Below are 20036 nucleotides of genomic sequence, written 5' to 3'. Positions count from 1 at the left end.
GCGAGTTTGATGACGCATATCTCCTGGTGTCATTCTGGAAATCCATTCAGTCATTCTGGAGTCAACTGGTGTCATTCTGGAAATTCATTCCAAGTGGATACGCCTTGTAAACTCACTGGTTTGCAATATGTGCGTGAAGTAAGTAATTACGAAGTTATTAGATATTTTTTGTTAATTAGTTGAATGTGTGCTTCGATTTCTCGTGCGAGTAATGACCGGCTCTCCTAATAATCCAGCTCAAGGACTAGAATTATATGTTATCTGCAACAGGCGATTCCGGGAAAGCCTAAAAATGATCGCCCCGTACGATATCCCCACCCGAGGAAGGCATCGGCTCACGCTCCACGGACGCTTTGGCCCCTGACCGCCTCGGAAGAGTAGACGGGCAAGTGCGTGGAGTCCGGCGCCCAGTACAGGAAGAAAGGCTGGCGGCGAGCCGCTTGCCGCCTGATGAACGACACGGCCTCCTGGGCACGGGCGAGACGCTCAGCGTGCGGGTTCTCCTTGCCGCTCAGGCGGAACATACGAGTCAGGGAAGATAGAATGAGTGCCCCCATCAAATTAAAATAAAAAATAAAGCTCTGTTCCTTGCATTGCGTACTTGTTAGAGAGAGAGCACCAGACACCAATAGTGACCTGCGGGTCTTGTGACCAGGAAACCATACGACCACAGTTGATACTTAGAAATTGAATTGTACCATGTTACAGGAATGTTCACCGTATACGTACCTCGGTGTACAGCACTGTAATGTTGGACGTCGCCGTCTTCACGTTAATTTCGAAGTCCTCGTAATACCTGAAAGGGTTATCGATCTGCTTCAATTTGCAATGGCACGCGGAGTTGAGCATATATAGACATGGCAGCTGACCACACATTCGGGCAATGGTACCTCGATCAATAAATAACCAAACAAATTCTGCGGATATCCGCCGCGCATGGTTTTCCCCACATGTCAGTTGTGCGTTCCACTGTTTTGATCGCCCTTCGCTTAGCGATGTCAATATGATTGATTGATTGATTGATTGATTGATTGATTGATTGATTGATTGATTGATTGATTGATTGATTGATTGATTGATTGATTGATTGATTGATTGATTGATTTTAACGTCCCAAAACGAAACAGAAACAGTGGCTATGACTGCAGTGGACGGCGACGGGTTAACAGCACCGGTTTCGTTAGCATGCGCCCAAAGCACCGTCGACGAGCTTTTCTGCAGCCCACCCCCATCGCAATGTGGCCGCAGCCACCGACAATCGGGCGGGTCGTTGACAGTCAAGTATTTCGGCATGCTGCTCCAGATCTGAACGACTGCCCCGATCTGGCCGTGGTTCCGGGATTTCGGGGGGTCATGAAGAATGTTATATTTCTTGACCACGAAAGCTTGGTTTCTGATTAACCCTCACGTGTATTCCTTTTGAGCAGCCTGCTACAATTTTGTCAATGGTATATAAACTTAATTCGCACATCGACTGGCATCACCGCGTTATAGCAGACTCCACTACTTCGGATCGGCACGAAACATCAAATGCGGCGGGAAAGTGTAAGGAATGCAACAACAAACTCATTCACTCACTGTGCAGTTAGCACAGTGAGTTTGAGGATATATAAAAAGAAATCTCACGTTATGTAGTAATGTTTAGTCTCTGCATTTTCCTTGAGATCGGCTATCGTGGCTGGGATATATTGATACTACAGTCTTAACTTGTTCTAATCAACTGTGAGTTGGCAGGGTTGTGCGCTGTGCTATAACATGGCAAACTGAATTGCCATGCCAGTCGAGAGACTATTCTGAAGGAAGGAGTGTCCAGGTAACTCTCTGCTTTGAAGCGTCAGTTCGTCACGGGCATCGAGTGACACTCTTGTTTCTTGCGCAGCACTTCCGGTTCACCTCCTGAGACGACCGGGGACGAAATTCAGAATAAATCAGAAAAAAAAACAGAAAAAATAATAGTACAGTACAAAATTCATGGGTTTCATTATAGATATGATATCAGAGCATAAGTTTAGTTACAAGTTGAGTTGCTGAAGTGTCTGTAATAATTAAAGTTAATTAGAAATCACTGATTACCGCACACCGAAGCACAGAATCGTAGTCTTTAGAGATCCACCACGTGAGCACGACTTTGGCGAAATTCCTGGAAACACGGAAGTAGAAAGCGGAAGCAATGACTCCACTAATGACGTCACACACAAAGTGGCATGATATATAACCGCATAATTAATGGAAAGCAGCTGCCGCCGAGTTCAGTTCGTGCGTTGCGTTCGCCTAAAGTCAACCTAAAGAACACCAACGCCGAGGTTCGAGTGCCACTAAAAGACACCTAAGTCAAAGATTAACGCACGTCGCCTACCATGTTTCTTATTTGCACTTAAATGTGATTTCAAGAGTTTCAGTACAGGTGGTGATATGAATAAACTCCATTGCGGTATAGCCAAACGCTGGTACGCAGCGATTAATGCACCGAACTGCTACTAGCAGAGCCGTGGCGCAACTTGAGGGCGTGCTCGTTTTGTTATATGGTGTCTAATAGAGACGTATGTTCTTTTCACAACTTTTCACCCATTGTTCTGTAGCTGTTTATAGGTGAAGATAAGGTTTTATTTTTAGACTAAATTCTTACCCATTGTGAACGACGATTTCGTCGTCACAAAACATTCGCACTCCAACTATATCCAACGGTTCCACAGGCCCAGAAATTTTGGACATTGACCCTCCGGCAATCGAGCTTCACCGCAATACATCAGAGTAACTCAATGGCAGCATTTTCAAAAACTTATATTTCAAGAAAGTATCAATCAGCGATGTCGAGAGGGTGCTTCCTTACAACGCATTCACGGCACCTAGTCGGCACCACGTCGGTACTTAACTAGTGCTGCGTTAAAGCGGTGTTTCAATGCGAGATCATTACTTATTGGCTCACTGGGTGACGTTGCTGACATCAGAAAACCGTGGCAGAAAAACGGCACACAAATTACGTCATCTTCATCTAACAACAACAACAACAACAACACAAAAAGCCACCTCGGTGAGGAGTCGATCTTCTGCCCCACCTCCTCTGCTACCGTTCCGTAACCGATCGCGCTAACCACTGCGCCACCGCTGCATTGGGCCACCGTTGCGACAGTGATGAATATCTTCGAGGCTGTGAGCGCGGTTTGGCTCTCCCTGACGAGCGATTCACTAGCTGGCGCATGTCTTAAATGGACGCTAAGTTCCCAGTGACCTTAACGGACGTGGCAGCGTTCGTCCCTTCGGCTCCACGCTGCGGCACGTCCATGCTCGTCGTAGGAGTATTCAGGATGTACATTCAACGCCAACGTTCATCGGCGCGATGCGTGCCGATCTCAACTTAAACCGTTTCGCGAGTCACCGGAATCGACTGGGCGTTCGAGAACATGCCACGCACGCTGCACGAAGTAAGGTACGCATCGACTACTCTGATCACAAGACGCCGTCGCCGGAGCCCATGGACGACGACGAATAAGATGCAGCGCGCTTCGTGTGCCTGTCGGACGGCGACTACGACATCCCCCCAGAGTATAAGGTAGGAGTTAGCCTACGAACCCGATGAAGAAATCTATAGTGTGAACACCATGGTGCCGCTTGGAAAAGTGCTGTCATCGCTCGGCAAAGTCGTGCCATCGTGCTGGAAAGTAGTGTCCTCGAGAAAGGACACTCAGTGCAATGTGCGTGAAACACTACCTTAAAGGGACACTAAAGCGAAACAATAAATCAGTTTAGACTAATGAAGCATTGTTTGAGAACCCTGCAGGCAGTCGTTTCAAAAAAATACTTTGATTATTAGATGAGAAAATGAAGGCCCAAGTATCTGCTTTTGAATTTCGCGCTGAAACCCCAGCGCCAGTACGTCAGCGTGACGTCAGGGATTCCAAAGTATGTTTTCGCATTTGGGCCGCGTTGGCTGAGTAAAGGTTCCCGAAACTTGCCATGTTTAATATTTGGTTCCTTTAGAACACTATGTAGTTAATATGTACCGCTATATATAATTAGTAGGCCCTAAAAGATTCCATCAAAGTCCAAGACGTCACAGCCCCTAGGTGCGGGAACTTAAGTAGGCGTCGCCACCCGTATTTCGTTCTTGCGCTTTTTCTGGCTTACCAAGCGTCTTATCGTTGTAAGAGTGGTGTTTTTGGTGTTGTAGAACGGTAATTTACTGATGCAGAAGAAATCATTTTTCACTTTAGTGTCTCTTTAATGAAAACTCCGCAAATAAAACTCAGCTGAGAGATCGCAATATGGTCGGCTTGTCGTCTTGCATTGTTGTGACCTCATAAGCAGCTCGGCAATTTTTCACCGCAACATTAAACTCAGCGACATAACTCAGCGACACACTAAGCGACAAGTAACGCTCTCTATTACTTGTCGGCCAAAAGCTTGCATCGAATAGCCTCGCTGCGCACACTCACGACGAGCTGGTCTCTGAGCGCCTCAGTTAAAAACGTTCCAAACGAGCCCTTCGTTGCCAACCGCTTCAATTCCACGATGAAGTCGTCAACTGCCTCCCGAGGTGCCTGTGTGCGTTTATGGAAGTTGTAACGCTCCGTGACTATCGACCGCTTTGGCGCGTAATGGTTCAGAAGCGCCTGTTTTATCTCTTGATTTGTCTTCTTTTCAGGAGCCTCCGCAAACATCAAGTTCCACAATGCGGCGTACGCGCTGTCACCCACTGATGAGAACGTCCGTCTTGTTTTGTTCGTCCAGCTTATTCACTCTCGCAAAAGTCTCGAACCGCTCAAAGTAGATAACCATGTTACCTGTCGTGGTACAGAATTCCGTCAGGCGCCAGACGAACGGCTGGTGGCTAGAAGACGGTGGCAGAACGTTGTCCATGATGTCTACTGCTGCTTGCTGCTCGAATCAGGGCCGTCGGTTCATCCCACCCTCGTCGCCATTATTAAAGAGACGACAGTTGCGTAAGAGGTTTATTGACGACGACTGGCCGGTACAACACATAATAACGCAAGACACGCCCCCCTGCTTGGGTAGGCTATTTATACTGTAATGGTGGCGCTGGAGTGCCCACAAGCGTGGCCCCCTGCTGGTTACAAGATACAACACTCTCGCATTTACGCATAATAAGAATTGCTTATAGGTGCCCCCATAGATTTTGTCAGGAACTAAATATTACTATGCCGCAGCACTAAACGCCGAAGAAGTGCCGTAAATGCACATGTTATTGGAATAAGTTACCCTCTCAATGTCGCTAAACTAGTCGTTGAATCACAGCAAATAAAATTATTGAAAATGCTACCCAAAAAACGAGTTATGCTGGCGTATCGGGTGAAAGTTTAAAATATTGCCGGAGGGGCAATGTACAAAACTGCTGGGCATGGGGACGCCACTAGCAGAGCAGGGGAGCCACTGACACGATGGAGCATACAGAAGTGCAGTGTTATACCCGTCTATCCTGCTATCTCACATCAAGAAGTGCTGGTTGTGCACAGGCGAGGACTCGCCGATGGGTTTCGGACCTAAAAGTGTAAAGAAATGTTTTCGTCTCTTTCTATGCACTTTCCAAGTTACGCTTTAGCAATGCTCAAACAGCTTTCAGCGCATCTCTGCAAGATTAAAAGGCCAGCAATTATGGGAACCACGAGCGGGTTATTTCCTTCTTATTTCAAGCACTTCGTTGTTTGCATGCTCGGCTGCACGAGCGACGTGGTGTTCTATCCCTCACGACTTGCCTGCCAATCATGTGGTCGTCCCTGAAGACGGGAATATTTGGCTCCGTCACATCGTCGAATGGGCCCGGATGCGTCGACGGCGAACCGAAGAACTCGTGGAAGCCGTGACGTAGCGGCAGGAACGCCGGCTCATGGCCCAGGTGCCTGCGCGCCCAGCCCCCGACTTTAGGTAAACACATCCGTCGCGATGCAGCCTGTTCGCTCTACACATTAACGCCGTGTGTTTACAACACCGAAACTATGGCGGAAAGCGTTCAAGATATGAACCTCACACTTCAAAGGCAGCTCTAAGGATCAAGTGCGAGCCTTCGCCATTCCAGTGGTGCGGGGGGCTTGGGAGATGGGAGAGGATTTTATTTAATTTTTAGCGTCTTTATTTGACCCACTAAATTGCCTCGAGTACCCTACACATTAGAGGATGGGACTTAAATCCGCTGTCTTTCATGGCTTGTTTGGTACTTAATGTTCTCAAAATCCTCACTTCAATTTTGCTCAGAAACATTCTACAGCTAACGTGTTATTGCAACTTGATGCGATGGAGAACGTGCACGCGAAACGGCCACTCAATGGTGTCCATAAAAATGTCGACAGGAATTCGATGAAAGAAGCAAAGATGGTAGCGCAATGAAATTTAGAGATGTTGGTGGTCATGAACCGTACGTAACGTTACACAAGTTTATACGTATGCGGGATGATTAGGGGCGTCGTATAGGGGATTAGCAACGTTCCGTTAATTGGGCTTTGGAGTTTTACGGGGTCTCAACAGTGCTACGGTTAAGAACTATACCGGTCGCATCAAGAACAAACAGGAGCAATCCTTTTTGTCTTGGGAGTACCACGGCGGAGAAATTTCGAAGTTGCATACATGGGTCTCTTGCGGACGAAGTAGGAAATCATCAAAAGTGTGCTAATTACGATACTTCCGTGCTTGCCGAGACACAGAAATGTTTTTCGTTTGCAAAATCTGAGGTGCATCAAGATGAAGCATGTGAATAAAGGTGCGCTTGTATATCCACTGACATTCGGCAGCATGGCGTCAAGCGTTGTCGTAGGGTTTCTTTCCGCTTTAGCCGCGTCACCTGCGTTAATTTTCAAGGTTGCGGATGCTTTCGCGAAGCCATGTGGAAAATTCCCAAAGTACTGTCGGGCACCCTGGAGCGCTCCTTCGAGCTGCAATATAAAATTTCAAATTGCTTCTATAAGCAAATGACTAAACATTTACGCTTGAACTATTTTGCGCGTATACCGGGGCGCTATAGTGTAAAAGTATTCCAAACTTTTCTATTCCAATTCTGTAATCAGCCCTCTGCGATTGGTCAAAAACTTTATTGGACCACCCACACTTCACCTGTCTGTCACGCCACGTCACGAAAACCGCGGTAGCTCTCCCCATCTCATATGACGTGTACCACTGATTATGCATGATTTGACCACGCAAAAGAAAAACAGTTATTCCTGATTCGACGCCTTTTCGCCATTAGCCCCCGACTATTGGTCAAAAGTTTTCGGGCTGCACCCACTTCACCTGCCTGTCACGCGAAGTCACAAAACCGCAAGAACTCGCCGCGTCAAAGTGACGTGTACGCATTAAAGACGCATTAATATCCTGAACAAAACTGAATTTTCTTCTGAATAGCAGCAGGCTGCCCCCTTCCGAAAGGAATAAAATATGGCTGCCGCCGATCGCTCAGGCGCTGGCTACTCACACCTGCCGGAGTGCATGGGTTTATTTGTGTATAATAAAACTTTTTGCGTGGCCGTGTATAACGTTTTCGAGCACTTTCGGCACGTTTACGACCTCGTTCTGCCAACTATTCTTTGCTGAGGATCCGTTTTAGCGTCATTCTTAAGCTTCCGTTGCATGCCGCCCTGATTTTCGACCAGCCACTGCCAGCTAAGTAAAGTATAAACCCCATGCAAGCGATCTTGCACGCAACAGCGACAAGCGACGCGATGGAGATGGCTGTCGCGTTCGCTCGTCGCCTACAAGTTGCACCCCATGCGAGCGATGACTTCGAGCGACGTCTCCCCAGTGTTGCCGGTATGAGGGCAGCAATATAGGCGCCGAAACTAGCGTGACGCGTGCTTTATTACCTTAACTTGATGTGTTTTACTGTAAAAAGCAGCATAAAATATTTCTGAAAGTCTTGCAGTAGGTTCTTATCCTTGCACGTATAAAAATTCAATCGTTTGCTCGTTCCCTGCGACAATCGGAAGTACTTGAGTTATGTACATCCAGTTCCGGCTTCGCGCTATTGGCTAGTCGCTCATAGCACTTCCGGGCGACGAGCAACGAATTCTAGATTTGCAGAACCGAGCGATCGCGCGACAAGACCGAGCGATCTGTTCACGCGACGGCCCGATCCGTCGCTCGAAGCCGTCACTCGTCGCTGTCGCGCACAAGATCGCGCTCATGGGGTTTAGCCTTAAGGGAAAGCGGACCAATCGCAGACGCCGGCTCCACCCTCTTCATCCGGTTATCGACTTTCAGTGCAGTGGCTCGGCCCCATCGAATCCCTCTGCACTTGAGCGTACTCCTCGCCTCTTGTCAGCCAATTAGGTAAGACAAACCGCTCAGTGTAGGCAATGTTATTCGTTTTTCAAGCAAACAAAAGTGACCTCCTATGAACGAGGAGAGCGTTCGATTGGTCTGTTCAGACAACCCTGCGGGTGACCGCCCGGTGCTTGCGTCGGCGGTTACGCAAATTTGACGCCAGTATATTTGAATAAAAACATATTGGAATAGTTTTACATTATAGGACCCCCGGATACCCTCTTCGCTACAAGCCAAACAAGCCTACAAGTCCACATGCCGCCTAAAACGCCGAAGAAGTTTTATGACGCAAAGGGGCCGCAGCATCCGTCGCATCCATAACTATAGTGCACGGTAATCATTCTATGTAGGCACAACATATACCAGGAGACTTCTTTTACGCGGAACACTTTAAAAGAAACTGTCATATCTAGATCCCTGTCATCTTTACAGATATAAAGCCTACGTGGCAGGCAGACATAACCAGCAAGAACATTTTCGACGATAATTTCGCTAATTACCGAAAACTTGATAATTAACCTTCTTTATTACTGTACGGCGCATGTTTAATTGCGAAATTGAAGCAGGAATCGTAAAGTCACGTTTGCTTAGTAGACTTTCGAAATGTACGACCTTAAAATGTGCTACAACATACATTGGCCCCTCCCCCCCCCCTTTTTTTTAGAGTGTGATAAGTTCCCCCAAAAGCATGTCACAGCTCGGGAGGATCTGGAACGCCGAGGCATCTTTGAGCACATTTTGGGGACAGATATCTCGAAAGTAGTGCAAGCCTTGAGATCTCTGCTAACCAGGCATGACTACACCAATCTCCTGCTTCAATTCCGCAATTACAACATGTGCCCTGAATGAAAAAGTTAATAAGCATATTCCAGTTTATTAGCGAAACTACTGTTGAACATTTTCTTGCAGTTAATGTCCGCCTAGCCGCGCAGGTTATCTGCAACAACGGCAGAGGCCTATATATGACTGTTTCTTTTAAAATCAATGTTCCGCTTATAAGGGGGAATCACCTGGCATATTATGTTATGACTGATACGCCGGGTGCTGTGGCTATTTTCTATTTAAACAAAAAATGCCCGACGATTACGATACTCCCTAATGCGAAATTTTAGCGCAGCTTTATACGCGATTTCATTTCGCGATACATTGAGGCAAAACAATTTAGGCCGAAATCAGCGACTGGCAGTGGGTCAGTGCCGTCAGCGCCTTCGCCGAGGGAGGGGCAGTATGGGAACGCTGGCATGATGAGCGGCCTCGGAGCCAGTTGTGGAAGACGGCGACGACGAACGCGACAGCAGTGGCACGAGCGCGTTCGCGCGGTTACGCCGACGCCGACGCTCAACTCAGGAACGGATGTCTAAAAGCTGCGCTCTAAAAAAAAAAAAGAAAGAAAAACACTCTAATTCGATGGTATTTGGTTGCTGTTTATGCAAGGTCGCATCAGTCTGCCAGTTTTGCTTCTTGTCTTTTTGTGTGTGTGTGTGTGTGTGTGTGTGTGTGTGTGTGTGTGTGTGTGTGTGTGTGTGTGTGTGTTTGTTTTTCCTCAATCTTTGATTTCGCAATGAGAAAGGGTGTCAGAGGTAGTGAAAAACTCAAACGGCCCCTGTTTATTTCGATTGCGCATTAGTTCCGGATAAGCCGCAAACTATTTACATTCGTTGCCTTGATTTTACGTATAATTAAGCCGCCATTACTTATAACGACGAAGCCAGACTTGTCTCCGCAGTCACTATATAGTGAAACTTTGTGTCACCTCACTACGATCCCATGGATCTATGCATATAAGGATTGACCTCAACAAATTTTTAAAAACCCATATCGTCTCTCGAGTGTATACACTGCATGCCTATAAAGTTATTGTTATATTCTTCACTGCTAAATTAAAACTGTAGAACTGTTCAAGAGCTAGCTTATCCTTTCACGCAGTGTATTCATTGTATTGCTTTTATCGTTATGACTATTTGGCGTTGTATTTGTTGTTACCTTATTGTTACCCTTAGCGCTGCATTTTTCTTGTTATAGGTTGGTGGAGTATATTTCTTTTTCTAATTTCCATTTTCTGACTTTCTCATGCGGTCTCTCTTCATCTACCTTCATCTAAATGCTTAGATTTGTTCTTCCTTTTCATTCTTGTGTTTCTTTGGTTGATGCTGCCATGATTCTTGCATTTGCGACTTCTTGTTTATTAATTTTCTTTCGTTTATACGTGCAATTGTAAACATCCATCCGTCCCTTTAACCAATGTTCCTAATAAAGGGTGCAACATATTTTTTAATGAACGAACTAAACAAGTTTACTGTTTCTTTTTTATTATGATTAGCCATCCTATAAGTATCTGTGTAAAATTCGTGTAGCATATGCACATCGGCATATGCCGCTTGCACCTTATGAAGTCTATGTCATACAAACGTCACCGCGCAGAGAAACCGGCGCGATTACTATTATAGCAAGCATACCAGTACGGGTACCAATAATTTATCGACGAATATCGCGTACAGAAGCCACAAAATATAAACAGTCACGGCGTACCAACCATTTGCCGATGATCATGTTTCTGTAGCCGACCTCGTCAAGGATTTCTGGGATGAGCAGCTCTTCTTTCGGTATGCCGCCCGCAACACTCGGAGACACATACGCTGCGCCAGAAAAGTCCCGAATATAGGACGGAGAAAGAAAGAAAGAAACTGAGAGCAGGCGGCCTACACCGCGGAAGTAAACACGTCCTTCTTGGACACAGAAGAATATGTCATGCTCGATTTCGTACACAAAACTCGTTTTTCTGAATATTCGTATCTGATACAAATATTTCGCTAGTCGCACATCCTTAGTCACGATAGGTTCGGCAATGGGTCGCAGAACATGCACATACTGAATCTGTCAACGTCTTCTGTATTCCGAACCTTGGCGCACATTCAATCTGAATTCTGCAGCCCAGAAGAAAAAAAAAGGATAGCTGTATTGTGCAGTTTCAAACGAGGATGACGTCCCGTCGCCCTTATTTAGAGAAACTATTAAAAAAAAACAGACAAGCTCCCTTTTAGTCTTCAGAAAGAGCCAGCACTATGAATATCCTCCCTTTATTAGTCCGTCAATGATTAACGCTGACAGTAATTTGCCATTAAAACTATAATTTTGCGTGTTCTATGTTGTGCCTGACAACCGCATGATGCTGTCGAAGTCCTCACGCAGAAGAACCGCTCAAATCAGTACTCGTGCGTAACCGTATACCATCATGCATGGAGGCACCGCTGCTTCCAATTTCAAATTGCGCGAATGCACTATGCGCGTAGACGTACCGTTCCTGGAGTGGTTGTTGGTCGTGTAGAACCCGTTCCGGATGGGCAGCCGACCCGTGAGCAGTGCCGCTCGGGCTGCAAGAGTCCTCAGTCATGTACCCACTATCTCCACTTGTATGGTAAGATTAACAAACAAAAATAAAAAAAAACTATGGGGGCACCTTAAGCAATTCTTAGGGTATGTATATGCGAGAGCTTTACTTGGCGCTGCCTGTGTCGCTGCGTTATGTCGCTGAGTTTAGTGTTGCGGCGAAATGTTGCCGAGTTTAATGCTGCTGCGTAATGCTTTCGAGTTGCTGCTCACGAGGTCGCAACGCAAGACGATAAAGCGGCCGCATTGCGATCTCTCGGCTTAAAGGGAAGCTGAAAGGTTTTCCAGAAAAAATGAGTGAACATGTGTACATAACGGTTTTCAACCCTCCAAATTCGAATATCGTATCGAAATTGAGCGAAAGAAAGCGCAAATATATTTTATTTCGACGAAAAGTGCAGCAGCGGACACGCCCAGCTCGCGCGTCTCGTTTCCGCCTGTGATTGGTCGGGCGCCTCGTGACGTCAACTCTAGTAACCGACCGCTGCCGCTACACATGAAGCGCGGTGCCAGGTAGTTTGGTGCTGTTTTTCTGAGACGGTAATGGAAAATTGAGAGAGACTGCGTTTTTCTGAGAAGTTCCGCGTTACTCCCTACATGTACGAGCCGATTGCGAAGAGCCGGCCTCTCGAAGAAGCAAACGATGCTGGTGCGAGCAGTGCTTTCGACGCGAACGAAAGCAAAGTCTTGGGATCTCCTCGTGTTGGAAATGCTCTTTGGTGAGTATGTTTTTTGCAAAGCGATCTAGTGATCTCGCCGATCTTTCGCCGATCTAGTGAGCTCGTTTCCGGTCAAACAACTGTAGTGTTGTGTTCCTGCATGCCTCCTCGTGGAACGTAAGCGGGGATGCGATCGTCGGCATTTGTGCGCTGTCCAAAGCTGTCGGCAATCTACAAAGACGGTTTAAACGCGTGAAAAGCTTCCCGGTTCATGCAGTACGTGTAGTGACCTTCATCTGTTGACTACCACGTTGACTACCACTCACGTTGATTACCACTCACGTTGACTACCACACACGTTGACTACCACTCTACATAGACGCAGACGCACCAACAAAGGAATGCAGGGTCGATCGAAGCAGATTGCGATGACACGCACGCAGAAACAAGCGCGGTCAGGCACGGTCGCGGACGCTGCGAAGGAACGAAACACTAGAGTTGACATCACAACACCGCGGTTTCCGGTCTCCGCTCGCATCGTCAGCGTCAGCAGCAGCGCGCGGCATTCGACGGGGGGCGGAGCTACAGCGCAATTTCAACCGAGGATTACGTCGCTCCTAATTGAAAAAAAAAACCCCCAAATTTTACCTACATGGTTTATAAGGTTCCCGCATCCGTATATGAGCGTCTTATTGAATTCGACCGACTCTTCAGCTTCCCATTAACGACATAACGAGCGCCGAATTTACACTTTTCCGAGGGGCGCACCATGGTGTATAGATTTATTCATCGGGTTCGTAGGCGAACTCCACCTCATCCTCTTGGGGGATATCGTAGTCGTCGTCCGACGGGTACTTGAACCGCCTTGCTTCTTATTCGTCGTCGGCCATGGGCTCCGGCGACGACGTCTGCGGGCCCCCGACACGCGGAATGCAGAGCGCGAGCGGCTGCAGCTCGCCGTGCTCGCTCCGGGGCCTTAGCCCCCTCCAGACTTTTCGGCGGGGAGGGCGGAGCCTGCCCCCCCCCCCCCGACCCACACACACACACAAAAAGTGTCATTACTAGAGCTTCTGCACTCACATCATTTCAGGTTTCTTTTGATTTGCCTGGACCTTTTCACTTAAAATTTGTTGTGGCTAATAGCTTACTGCATCATCGTTGACACGGCCGTGCATGGATTTTAATTGATACTTTCGCTTTATTTCTGCAAATCCTGACAATATGAGGACAAGCGCATTAGAAGTGCCAGTGGCGGCTGCCTCCTCCGTATTTTCTCACTTTAACATTGTTTTAAATTTCCACTGCTAACACCGTGCACATACACAATACATCTAAATATACACGCAGGACAAAGTTTATTATATTTTTGAAAGAGCTGGAGGTAGCCAATTTAAAATTATTTCTAAAGCTATGGATAGCATATGCCTAGAGAATGAATATTTTGCTGTATGTTCTCCACGCTTCAAATTGCTTTGCACGCTTTTTTCACCATGAAAAAAACCTTGAGTGACCCCTTCGGCAGAGTCTTTTATGAATGGCGTGTGAAATGCACGTGAATGTTCTGTGTCTCGGTATTGCTTCTCTTTCCAGTAAGCAATGTTAACGACTCTTAAAAAAAAGATACCGATGGGCTAGTCGGTGAGCCTTGATATTGAAGCAGAGCACTTACATCTGACTCGTACACGTACACATAAAAAGGACATACACAGGCGCTGTGTATGTCCTTTCTATGTGTACGCGTACCTGTCAGATGTAAGTGCGCTGCTTCAATATCGCATAATATTTTGGAGAAAAAAAAACATTTCTAATAAACTACAACATTTATTAGAGATAGAAACATCGTCACTTGCATGCAAAGGTCATAAATATATACAGGGTGTCCTATCATGCACCAAGATTTATAAAAAGAGCAATGCGTTACTCGAAGAAAACCCAGTGCATATTGTTTCCAGCACAGTGGAGTAGCTGTCAGTAATTTTTCGTTACTGAGATTTAATTAGGTAATTGTAATTATTTATCTAACTCAAGACGTACTATCCTAATTATCAAAGTGTCAGTGAGGCGTTTCTAGGCACAGCCAAGGCACATCTAACTGTGGTATTTTCAGCGACGTGCTAATACGTACTAATTTTTTACGATTGATAAATAAACCCTGCGAAATATGGACAATACCACGTACGTGACTGCATTCCCACCGGATCATAAAGCAGCGCCCTCGAACATGTTCCCTCTGAGTTAGTGAGGACAAATAAAGGAAATAAAGAAAAACATCGTGATCGAACTAGTGCCTTACCTGCCGCGCCCCGGCCGAAGTAACACGCCGCGTTTGGTGTTAGTTGGAAACAAGCTGTGATAACTGTTTCTTAGCGTAGATAAAGTACACAGATGATTCTCTATTTTTTTATTTATTTATTTATTGCCACGAAAACTATATCACCACAATAGCGAATTGATAACGTGAGAGCAAATATTTAAAGGTGCCTTTTGTTTCATCCCAGTCGCCATGTCTTTCTCTAATGAGCAGAAGGAAAACATGATCTTTGCCTTTGGAGCTGCAAATGGCAACAAGAGGAAGACCGCAAATATATAACAGTCATGGAAGTGTGGCGGTAGACCGAACGCATCGACTATCATGAGAAATTATGAGAACCTGAGACAAACCGGCTGCTTCAAGAAACAGCGGCAGAGGACTCCATCTTTTAGCCCTAGCCTACGCCCGGATGTTCAAGCATTTATGGAATGAAACCCTCATGCTAGCGTGCGGGACGTGGCCGCCCAGGTACCAATTTCCAAATCATCAGTTTGGAGGATTCTAAATGACGGCCTTTCACCCGTACCACCTTAACCAGCACCAATGCTTCGAAGATAGGGATCTGTAGAATCGTCTAGATTTCTCGAACTTGGTCCTCACAAAATCCAATGAGTCACCGAACTTTTGAGCAACATCATGTGCACAGATGAAGCCACTTTTCGCAGAAATGCCTAGGTAAATTTGCATAATGCACACTATCGGAAGGACTCCAATCCACACTGAGTAAAGCGCAATCGGCACCAGTACCAGTGGTCGCTCAGTGCGTGGTTCGGAATTTACGCCGGTGCTATAACGGGTCTCATCTTCTTCAATCACACACTGACTGGACAGCGTTACGTGAACGAAATCCTTGAAGGAGTGTGGTATAAGCCAGATTGGGCAGCCGCACACAGCTGCAGCCAAGCACGAAACTAGCTGGATGCGACTTTTCATGTGCAATAGATTGGAAAGCACGGGCTGTATATTGGCCGGCTAGGTCACCTGACCTCTCTCTACTCGATTTCTTTCTTTGGGGTTATATGAAAGATCGTGCTTACATGATCGAGACTGACGTCGCATTAGTTCAAGGGAAGGATGACGGATGTCTGCCGTAGAATTCCGGCGTCGGTCATCAAGAAAGCCACTGAAGATGTGATAAAGCGGACTCAGTACTGCGTAGCTGCAGAAGGAGACCCACTCGAATACGTCCTCTATAGGCAGCAGCTTGTGTTCAACGGGGCTTACGAATTCATAGATGATAAGGACACACTGAAATCATATGTTCTTTTTTTGTGTGTGCAGACCTCCTGATTGCCAATTCGGCTCGTTTTGAAGTAGGATATTTACTTTGTTGAACGCATCGGTTTTGCCTTTCCTCTAAACGTTGGTCGCTTCCCGGTATTTTTTGACACGAACCTGTTTTGGCAGCACGTATACACTTTCATGAAATAAAGACGGTCGCTTTAATTTGGCTTCGGTCTGAAGCAAATTTCTGGCACAAAATATAGTTTCGCGCGCACTCTTTCGATGCGGTGCGAGCAAAGCCGAGAGTTTGAAATCCTCTATGCCTGTTACATTGCTTTTCGCATTTCGTGCGTGGTCAGAGCGGCGCTTCAGCCGCGTTATCAAGGGGCTTTTGTTATCAATGTGATCAGTCGGTCTTGAGAGACGGATAATAAGTGTGATGTAGAGAGGAAGGTAGCTGCAAGGACGCGAAACCTGCTGTCGGTGTTCCTTCCATACCCTTATCAAGTTGATGGGCTGTCTCTTCGGGTTTGTGACAGGCAATGCAGTTGCTTTCACTCAGCGTATTTGAGGGCGCTGCTTCATGATGCGGGTGGGAGCGCACCCACGTAGTATTTTTCATACTTTGTGAGGTTTCTTTACAAGCCGTAAAAATTGTACACAAGTAGTACGTCGCTGAAAACACCGCAGTTAGATGTCATTTTGGGGTGCCTACAAATGCCTCATTAACACTTTGAAGATTAGGACAGTACTTCTCCAGTTTGATAATTACTTGCATTTACCGAATTAAATCTCAGTAACGAAAGAATTACTGGCGGATACTCCAGTGTACTGGAAACAATATGCACTAGGTTTTCTTCGAGTAACGCAACTGCTCTTTTTTAAGTCTTGGTACGTGATAGTGGGGGAACACTGTGTAGTTCACTAAGTTACAGAAATGAGGCGAAGCCGGATTCACTCGAAATCAGAATCAACAGCAGTCATGCGCAGCAGCAATCATACTCGGACTCTCAGAAAAAGAAGAGAGAGGCTGCATTTTCACCGGAAAGGCGAAGCAGTATTAATGATAACCAAGCATGTGACAATTACACGAAGAAAGATTACAACTCCGAGAGGCGTGAAATTGGCACTCAGACTGTGAAATTAAACTGTCTCCTACTATGAGGTCTGGTATATACTCATATAACGCCGTCACTTCAGCGCTCAATTCTTCGAGGTCACACGAAGTTTCTGGAAGTGCAAGAATTATGTATATTGTGACGAAAAAGATCGGCAGACTGAAAAGCCCCGTTGCCATCGCGTGGCTCGTACCCAGCACCTACACCAATTGTAAAGGGGGGTTTATTCGGCTCGTAGAGCAGCAGCGACAAACTCAGCACCAGCAGGTAGGTCACGGCGGAGTGTCAAAAACTTACACACGGCTTCGCCTACAATATTATTGACGAGGGATGTACACCTTCGTCCACAAATACGTGCGCTCCTGCATTGCCTGCCAGCGACGCAAATGTGTCCCGCATCTCACCACCGCACCTCTCCAACCACTTCCCTGCCCAGCTCAGCCATTTGACCGTGTCGGCATTGATATATACGGGCCTCTTCCATCTACTAGCGCTGGCAACCGATGGATTGTTGTGGTCGTAGATCATTTGACACGGTATGCTGAAACCGCCGCCTTGCCTGCTGCATCAGCAAAAGACATCGCCTCGTTCATTCTAAACAACTTCGTTCTCCGCCATGGCGCAGCTCGTGAACTGTTGAGCGATCGGGGCCGCGTATTCCTCTCGGATGTCCTGCAGTCACTCCTATCTGAATGCCAAATTATTCACCGCACTACTACTGCTTATCATCCACAGACCAATGGCTTAACAGAACGATTCAACAGAACTCTTGGTGACATGCTATCAATGTATGTTGCATCTGACCACTCCAACTGGGACCTTGTACTTCCGTTCGTCACATACGCCTATAACACTGCCTCTCAAGCCACTACCGGATTCTCACCATTCTTTCTGCTTTACGGCCGCCATCCCTCCAGCACCATTGATACGGTTCTCCCGTACGGACCGGACCCTCCTGAATGCTCAGCTGTTTCTGCGGTTGAGCACGCCGAGAAATGCCGACAACTCGCCCGTTCTTTGACGTCTGCTCAACAGTGCCGCCAAAAAGAACGCCATGACCTCAATCCTCCCCCTCACCCCTTCCCCGTCGACTCACTCGTGCGGCTTTGGGTCCCGCCTGTTGCTGCTCCTGGCCTTTCGTCCAAGCTCCTCCCGAAGTACCACGGGCCCTACCGCGTGGTTGCACAAACATCACCAGTGAACTACGTGGTCGAACCCGTATCGCCATCTCCCGATCTGCATCGTAGGGGGCGAGAGACTGTGCACATTGACCGGCTGAAGCCGTATTACGATCCGCCCACCTCTTCCTAGGTTGCCAGGATGGCTACTCTTCAATTCCGGCGGTGACTGTGACGAAGAAGATCGGCAGGCTTAAAAGCCCCGTTGCCATCGCGTGGCTCGTACCCAGTTCGTTCGCTGGCTGCGCCCTACCTGCTGGTGCTGAGTCTGTCGCTGCTGCTCTACTAGCCGAATAAATCCCCCTTTACAATATATATATTGTAACGAAGAAGAGTAGCCTGCCTGTACCACAGCACCATCGCTACCGGCATGAGCTCGTGGTTGCTGTCCTTCGCCGAACGCTTGTGACTGCTACCCGTTCGCGCCCGTTGCTAATAAATCTCTTAGCAAGTGGTGGAGGTGCTGGGTTTCGACCACCCTGGAACTTCGGAGTCGCACTCTACCCCCCATCATGCCCAACGACGCACGCACTCCTCCAGCTCCTCCAACGGCGCCGGCCACCTTGGTTTGTGCCGGTGCCTTGCGTCAGCGAGATCCCCCTATCTTCTCCGGCACAGATGGCAAAGACGTTAAGATTGGATCTCGTCTTATGAGCGAGTGAGTGCCCATAACCAGTGGGACGATGTTACCAAGCTAAGAAACGTCGCATTCTATCTTACGGACGTTGCGAAACTATGGTTTCTAAACCATGAAGCCGACCTCACTTCGTGGTTGGTCTTCAAGACCAACTTTACCCAAGTTTTTGGTCGGCCAGCAGTAAGAAAGCTTCGTGCAGAACAACGTTTGCGCACACGATCCCAAGAGGCCGGAGAGAACTTCCCGAGCTACATTGAAGACATTGTCGACCTTTGCAGACGGGTGAATGCGTCGATGTCAGAGGAGGAGAAGATCAAACATATCATGAAGGGTATTCAGGACGACGCGTTTCAAATGTTATTATCGAAGAGTCCTCACACTGTCGCTGAAATGATAGAATTGTGCCAGAGTTACCACGAATTGCTCAGGCAACGTCTTCACACCCGACGTCCCACCCCGCCCGCCGACTCTCTGTCAAGCCTCGGAGTCGACGACAACCATGCTGGTCTGTTCGTAAAAATTCAGGAATTCGTTCGCGCAGAGGTCGCCCGCCAGCTATCTTTGATATCTTCTGTCCAAGAACCACCACCTGCTTTGCATCCTACGATCCACGACTTCATTCAAGAGCAAGTATCTCAAGCCGTTCCTCCAGCCGCTGAGCAGACACCAGTCACGGCACCTCTCACTTACGCTGAAGCAGTTTCCCGATCTCGTCCCCAAACGCCTTTGCCGCCCTCTATGCATCGACCACCGACATTTTTGCCGCCATCTATGCCGCTTCACGAACGACAGCATTTTCCTCCTATGCCGCTACCTGACCGACAGCATTTTCCGAATCCTCAACCACGACTCGGACGTTACCCCCACCAGTGGCGCACCTTCGATGACCGCCCAATATGTTTTGCTTGTGGTGGTGCTGGTCACGTAGCGCGCCATTGTCGTCGTTGCATGCTTCCTCTTCGGAATGGAATGGAAAAACTTTACTGCTCTATATCTCAGAGAGATTGGCGGTGGGCCGGTGTCTTCATGTCTTGAGTCCTGGCCGCTTCACAAGGTCGGCTGTCAGGATTGGGGGCTCAATCCCATCGCTCGTGATCCGTTGTCAAGATTGGAGTCGGGCATGAATTAGAAGGTAGCTGGCCCATGCCGTCGTCCAACTTATCCACGCTGAGGACGTTGATGAAGGGAAGGACTGCTTCTCATCGAGAACGAGGAATATGGGTTTATTTACAGTATTTATATCAGTCTAACATGACT

The 20036-nt window shown here is 47.4% G+C and overlaps 1 protein-coding gene across 1 annotated transcript in view; it reads right to left on the bottom strand.

The window, feature by feature from the left end:
- Window positions 1–20036, bottom strand: part of LOC126544847 (N-acetylgalactosamine-6-sulfatase-like) — a 51452-nt gene that overhangs the window by 17681 nt on the left and 13735 nt on the right. Inside the window, exons 3-7 of the mRNA XM_050192360.3 lie at window positions 11562–11636; window positions 10799–10901; window positions 5712–5855; window positions 730–796; window positions 340–467 (exon numbers count right to left, since the gene is read on the bottom strand). Of these exons, the coding sequence (XP_050048317.1) occupies window positions 340–467; window positions 730–796; window positions 5712–5855; window positions 10799–10901; window positions 11562–11636 (517 nt within the window). The remainder of the gene's footprint in view (window positions 1–339; window positions 468–729; window positions 797–5711; window positions 5856–10798; window positions 10902–11561; window positions 11637–20036) is intronic.

Source organism: Dermacentor andersoni, chromosome 1, assembly GCF_023375885.2.
Source record: "Dermacentor andersoni chromosome 1, qqDerAnde1_hic_scaffold, whole genome shotgun sequence".
Taxonomy (NCBI): domain Eukaryota; kingdom Metazoa; phylum Arthropoda; class Arachnida; order Ixodida; family Ixodidae; genus Dermacentor; species Dermacentor andersoni.
This window is presented reverse-complemented; position numbering and strand designations above follow the sequence as displayed.